Source organism: Piliocolobus tephrosceles, unplaced genomic scaffold (assembly GCF_002776525.5).
Source record: "Piliocolobus tephrosceles isolate RC106 unplaced genomic scaffold, ASM277652v3 unscaffolded_43561, whole genome shotgun sequence".
Lineage (NCBI taxonomy): Eukaryota > Metazoa > Chordata > Mammalia > Primates > Cercopithecidae > Piliocolobus > Piliocolobus tephrosceles.
The window spans coordinates 6,070-12,848 of record NW_022328267.1 but is presented as its reverse complement, the minus strand read 5'-3'; the positions used below and the strand labels follow the sequence as shown (position 1 = coordinate 12,848).

The following is a 6,779-nucleotide window of genomic DNA, read 5'->3' as shown; positions in this document are numbered from 1 at the left end:
GAGTGTGCGTGAGTGTGTGCGTGTGTGTGAGTGTGCGTGAGTGTGTGTGTGTGAGTGTGCGTGCGTGTGAGTGTGTGCGTGAGTGTGCGTGAGTGTGTGCGTGTGTGTGAGTGTGCGTGTGAGTGTGTGTGAGTGTGAGTGTGTGTGTGAAGTGTGAGTGCGTGTGTGTGTGAGTGTTGGTGGGAAGGGTCTCCATAGACAGAGTTCATTCTCCAAGTGACTTCTCCCTACAGGGGTCCATGGGCCCCCGTGGAGACACCGGACCTGCAGGCCCACCAGGCCCCCCGGTGAGTTCCACAGGGAGAGGGGGCTGGGCACCAAAACCTGGGGGGAGAGCAAGGACTATGTCTGGGTGTCCCCAGAGGGTCCTTTCGTGCCCACCACTGGGCCAGGCACACACTAGGTGTTCAGAGGATGTAGGTGAAGAGGGTAGTTCCCTACAAAACCCCAGGGAAGGTCTGGCCTGGAGGTGGGGGTTGGGGGAACACCCATGGGGGCTCTGACCTGGGTCTTGTCTCTCGGACCCCATCTCTCCCTCCCTGGCTCTCTCCATCTTTCTTATCTGTCTCTGTCTTGATACTTGCGCCACTATTTCATCTTTTGTCTCTCTCCCCACTCTCTGTCCCTCTGTCTCTGCTTTTCTTGCGTTTTCTCTTTTGTCCTCTTACAACTTGGCTTCTCCCCATCTCTGAATCTATCTCTCTCTTTCCTGTGTGTCTCTCCCTTCCTGCTTATCTCTCCTTTCTCTGTCTCTGCCCCTTGTTTATCTCTCTCCCTCCTCTTTCTCATTTGTGTCTCTCTGCCTCTTCATCTCTGCCTGTCTCTCTTTCTCCCGGTCTCTCCCTCCCCCATCTCCCCTCTCTTCTCCTCCGTCCCCATCCCCCACGCCCAGGGTCCCCCTGCCGAGCTGCATGGGCTGCGCCGGCGCCGGCGCTTCGTCCCAGTCCCACTCCCAGTCGTGGAGGGCGGCCTGGAGGAGGTGCTGGCTTCGCTCACATCGCTGAGCTTGGAGCTGGAGCAGCTGCGGCGTCCTCCTGGCACTGCGGAGCGCCCGGGCCTCGTGTGCCACGAGCTGCACCGCAACCACCCGCACCTGCCTGATGGTGAGGTCCGGTCCCCCCGCCACTTGGATAGGCGGAGGTTGGGGATGTGGGGGGGTTGGGGTCCATCGGGTCCCAACCGGACTCACCCACCCTGCCTGGTTCTGCGGCAGGGGAATACTGGATTGACCCCAACCAGGGCTGCGCGCGGGACTCGTTCAGGGTTTTTTGCAACTTCACGGCGGGAGGAGAGACCTGCCTCTATCCTGACAAGAAGTTCGAGATCGTGAGTGCCCCAAACCTCTCATCCCCTCCCCCAGGAAGGGCTGTCCCCTGCTTCCCACACCCACACCCACACCCACCTTGTCTGGGACATTATCCTTCCTTCAACTGGCACTTACTGTATGCCAAGTCCTGTCTCAAGAGCTGGGACTACTGCAGAGGATCAAAAAGAAAAAAATATAAGGCCAGGTGGTGGCACATGCCTATAATCTCAGCATTTTGGGAGGCTGAGGTGCAAGGATCGATTGAGGTCAGGAGTTCGAGATCAGCCTCAGCAACATAGCAAAACCCCGTTTCTACAAAAATTAAAAAGTTGACCAGGCATGGTGGTGTGAGCCTGTAGTCCCAGGTACTCTGGAGGCTGAAGTGGGAGGGTCTTTTGAGCCCTAGAGGTGGAGGTTGCAGTGAACCGAGATGTGCCACTGCACTCCAGCCCGGGTGACAGAGCAAGACTCTGTCTCAAAAAAAAAAAAGAAAGAAAGAAAGAAAGAAAGAAAAAGAAAACTCTCTCTGCTTTTCTGGAATCCATACCTTCCATGGGAAGACAAAGAAGGAAAACTCCAAAAGAAATCAATAGGCTGGGCATGGTATCTCATGCCTGTAATCCCAGCACCTTGGGAGGCCAAGGGGGGCAGATCACCTGAGGTCAAGAGTTCCAGACCAGGCTGACCAACATGGTGAAACCTCGTCTCTACTAAAAATACAAAAATTAGCTGGGCATGGTGGCGGGCACCTGTAATCCCAGCTACTTGGGGGCTGAAGCAGAAGAATCACTTGAACCTGGGAGACAAAGGTTGCAGTGAGTCGAGATTGCACCATTACACTCCAGCCTGGGCGACAGAGTGGGACTCTGTCTAGAAAAAAAAAGAAAGAAAAGATAAAAAAGAAAGAAAATATCTACTTCATAGAGTGGCTGTGCAATTCAGATACTGATGCAAAAACAAGTATCAGTGAACGGTTTTGTTTTTTTTTGTGTGTGTGTGACAGAGTCTGGCTCTGTCTCCGAGGCTGGAATGTAGTGGCATGATCTCAGCTCACTGCAACCTCTGCCTCCCAGATTCAAGCAATTCTCCTGCCTCAGCCTCCCCGGTAGCTGGGATTACAGGCATGCACCACCACACCCAGCTAATTCTTTCTTTCTTTCTTTCTTTCTTTTTCTTTTCTTTTTTTTTTTTTTAGCAGAGATGGGGTTTCACTGCTACTTAGGAGGCTGGGGTCAGAGGTTTGCTTGAACTTTGAAAGTCGAGGCTGCAGTGAGCCAGTGATCACACCACTGCACTCCAGCCTGGGTGACAGAACAAGACCATGTCTTGAAAATTAAAAAAAGCTGGGCATGGGGGTGTACACCTGTAGTTCTAGCTACTTGGAAGGCTGCGGTGGGAGGATTACTTGAGCCCAGGAGTTTGAGGCTGCAGTGAGCTATGATTGTGTCATGCACTTCAGCAGAGAGATCCTGTCTCAAAAATTAATTAATAAATTAATTAATTAAAATAAAATGGTACCACTAGGGACCCAGAGTTCAATCCCACTGGGGAGCCCTGGGAGACTGTGTAGCACAGGCACCTGAGAGCTATCTCCCTTGGAGGCGAGGGAGCTGGGGTATTTATCCACCAACTCCCATCAGTCATTGGGTGAGGGCTGCCTCAGGGGCATGAACCCCTTTCCCCCATTGTGCACTGGCAGAGCCCATCCATCCCAGAAGCCAGAGAACATCCTGACATAATCACAGCAGCCTACGATGTGAGGAAGTAAATGCAGATGGGATCTAGGTGGCACCAAGGGCATCAGCTACAGTGACCCTCGCTTTTCTCCTCCAGGTGAAATTGGCCTCCTGGTCCAAGGAAAAGCCTGGAGGCTGGTATAGCACATTCCGTCGAGGGAAGAAGGTGAGTCACCAGAGGCCAAGGTGGGGAGTGGCATGAAAATTGATAGGAACCAGCAGGTGGGTTTGAGGGATGGGTTCTGAGAGGTGAGATGAACAGGATAGACTTGCCTCTACCTTCCTAGGGATCACAAGCTGGAGGTGAGGTGTCAGCATCAGATATGTAACAGGCAGTCAATTGCCGTAGAGAATGATGGTGCCAGGACAGGGGAAGCACAGGGCATGGTGGAAATTCAGAGGAGTGTTTGTTGGAAAGACCAGAAGGCTTCCTGGTAGAAATCACAGCTCATCTGAAGCCTAAAGAATGCACTGCGTTAGCAAGCTAGGAAGGGCACGGACAAGTGTTCCAGGAAGAGGGAATGGCATATGCAAAGGTTCAGAGTCAAGACAGGATCTGGTGAATTTGAAAAAGAAAAAGTCACATGGTTGGGCACAGTGGCTCATGCCTGTAATCCCAGCACTTTGGGAGGCCAAGGTGGGCGGATGACCTGAGGTCAGGAGTTCGAGACCAGCCTGGCCAATGTGGTAAAACCCCATCTCTACTAAAAATACAAAAAATTAGCCAGGTGTGGTGGTGCGTGCCTGTAATCCCAGCTACTTGGGAGGCTGAGACAGGAAAATCGCTTGAACCCAGGAGGTGGAGGTTTCAGTAAGCCAAAACCATACCGCTGTACTCCAGCCTGGGCAACAGAGTGAGATTTCAAAAAAAAAAAAAAAAAGAAAGAAAGAAAGAAAGAAAGAAAGAAAGAAAGAAAGAGAAAAAGCATTATTAAGATATTTTGTATTTTTTTCATATTAGCTCTTCAAAATCTGATGGAGATTTTACATTTATAGTACATCACAATTTAAATGCTAAATTTTATTGGGAATATTTGATCTATATTTAGATTTCATAAAACCATTGAACAACAGTTCAAAAAGTAGATTCAGGGCCGGGCACGGTGGCTCAAGCCTGTAATCCCAGCACTTTGGGAGGCCAAGACGGGTGGATCACGAGGTCAGGAGATTGAGACCATCCTGGCTAACACGGTGAAACCCTGTCTCTACTAAAAAATACAAAAAACTAGCCGGGCAAGGTGGCGGTGCCTGTGGTCCCAGCTACTCGGGAGGCTGAGGCAGGAGAATGGCGCGAACCCGGGAGGCGGAGCTTGCAGTGAGCTGAGATCTGGCCACTGCACTCCAGCCTGGGCGACAGAGCGAGACTCCGTCTCAAAAAAAAAAAAAAAAAAAAAAAAGTAGATTCAGACTCAAGTTGTTCCAAACATAAGCTTTCTGATAACTGGATTAAAGCTCAGTCACTAGTTATGAATTTTTTTAAGTTAAAAAAAATTAAATGAAGTTAAAAAAAAAAAATCCCAGCCAGGCATGGTGGTGTGCACCTGTAGTCCCAGCTACTTGGGAGGCTGAGATGAGAGGATGACTTGAGCTCAGGAGATGGAGGCTGGAATGAGCCAGAATTGTGCCAGTGCACTCCAACTTGGGCAAAAGAGCAAGACCCCAACCCCCACTCACCAAAAAAGGGAAAAAAATTAAATAAAGTAAAAAACAGCCCCTCCTTCAAATTGGCCGCATTTCAAGACACATGGCTGCCATATTGGACAGGGCAGAAATCGGGTATTCAGGAGACAGTGAGCTCTCTAGATCCAGTGGCTCACAAGAGTGGAGGTAGAGTTGTGACTTCCGGGTGGGGTTGGGTGTGTTAAAACCCTGGATTGGTGGATGAAGCAATCAAAATTTGGGAAGTCATATGGGGTGGGCATGGAGACCTACTGGATGGAGAGGTGGACAGAGTGGATGTGCAGGTGACTCTTGGGATTCTGCCAGGGATCTCCAGGTGGCTGGTGGGACCTTTTCAGAGATGGCGACATGGGAGGGGTGGGTTGTCTGCTGGTGGATGGAGATTCCCAAGGGGTGGGTTCTGCCGAAAGAGGCTCATGGAGCCCCTCACCCTCTGCGTTGCCCTCCACCCACCAGTTCTCCTACGTGGACGCCGACGGGTCCCCAGTGAATGTCGTGCAGCTAAACTTCCTGAAACTGCTGAGTGCCACAGCTCGCCAGAACCTCACCTACTCCTGCCAGAATGCGGCTGCCTGGCTGGACGAAGCCACGGGTGACCACAGCCGCTCCGTCCGCTTCCTTGGCACCAATGGAGAGGAGCTGTCCTTCAACCAGACCACAGCAGCCACCGTCAGCGTCCCCCAGGATGGCTGCCGGGTAAGAGGGTGGGGCAGTGGCCGGCTGGAGAGGGGAGGCAAGACCTCAGCCACCCTCCCCATAACTCACCATCTCTATCTTCTCTGTGGACAGCTCCGGAAAGGACAGACGAAGACCCTTTTCGAATTCAGCTCCTCTCGAGCGGGATTTCTGCCCCTGTGGGATGTGGCGGCCACTGACTTTGGCCAGACGAACCAGAAGTTTGGGTTTGAACTGGGCCCCGTCTGCTTCAGCAGCTGAGAGTGTCCGGGGTGGGAGGGACCGTGAGGGAGCCCCAGAATGGGGTGCCTTTGGTGCTGAGGCCTTGAAGCCACCGTATTTATCGTTACCTGTGACTCTGGAGCCAATGGGATGTGACTTCGCTCATCACGGTCAGTCATTCCTTCTCCTTTCCAGGGCGCTGGGGGCTGGGCTTCCCTGGCCCAAGGGTCCAGCCTCCTCCCACCCCATTCCAGGTGGCATACTGCAGTCTGGCTCTTTCTCCCCTCCCTCCCCCCCCAAGCGTCACCTCCCCACCTCTTGAACCCCCATGCAATGAGCTTCTAACTCAGAGCTGATGAACAAAAGCCTCCCCATTCCCCAACGCCTGCCTCCTCACTCCTCCGTCGCTGCCCTTCACACCTTTTGGTGCTACCCTTCCCCAGAGTTAAGCACTGGATGTCTCCTGATCCCAGGCTGGGACCCCCACCCCCTTTGATCCTTTCCACTTCCACGGTGAAAGGACTAAAGTCAGACTACAGAGGGAAGTGGGACTTCCCTTGACTGAGCTGTATGTTTCTTCTCCTGCCTCAGCCCAGCTCTGCAAATCCCCTCCCCCTGCCCCCCACCTCCCCAGGCTCACTTTGCCATGCCAGGTGAATCGGGGACCAAGATGGTGGGGGGGAATCAGGATCCTAATGGTGCTGCCCTATTTATACCTGGGTCTGTATTAAAAGGGAAAATCCCCCCTGTTGTAGATTTCATCTGCTTCCTCCTTAGGGAAGGCTGGGATATGATGAGAGATTCCAGCCCAAGCCCGGCCCCCCCACCGCCAGGCCATAGGGCATAATTTGCATCTCACATCTGAGAATAAACTGATGAACTGTGTTTTCGTCTCTGTATTTCTTTTTTAAATTTTTTTGCTTGTTTTTATTTTTGTTTTATTTATTTATCTTTGGGACGCAGTCTCGCTGTGTCGCCCAGGCTGGGGTACAGTGGTGCAAGCTTGGCTCACTGCAACCTCCGCCTCCCAGGTTCAAGCAATTCTCCTGCCTCAGCCTCCCTAGAAGCTGGGGTTACACGTGTGCATCACCATGCCCAGCTAATTTTTGTAATTTTAGTAGAGATGGGATTTCACCTTGTTGGCCAGGCTGGTTTTGAAC

The 6,779-nt window shown here is 52.1% G+C and overlaps 1 protein-coding gene across 1 annotated transcript; it reads left to right on the top strand.

The window, feature by feature from the left end:
• Positions 1-238: 238 nt before the first annotated feature.
• On the top strand, positions 239-6,504 carry LOC113224066 (collagen alpha-3(V) chain-like). Its single transcript, XM_026453357.1, has 6 exons — positions 239-287; positions 893-1,103; positions 1,214-1,326; positions 3,140-3,208; positions 5,179-5,418; positions 5,512-6,504. Exons 1-6 carry the CDS (start codon positions 240-242, stop codon positions 5,656-5,658), a joined length of 828 nt encoding a protein of 275 aa, XP_026309142.1. The 5' UTR covers position 239; the 3' UTR covers positions 5,659-6,504.
• Positions 6,505-6,779: the final 275 nt, after the last annotated feature.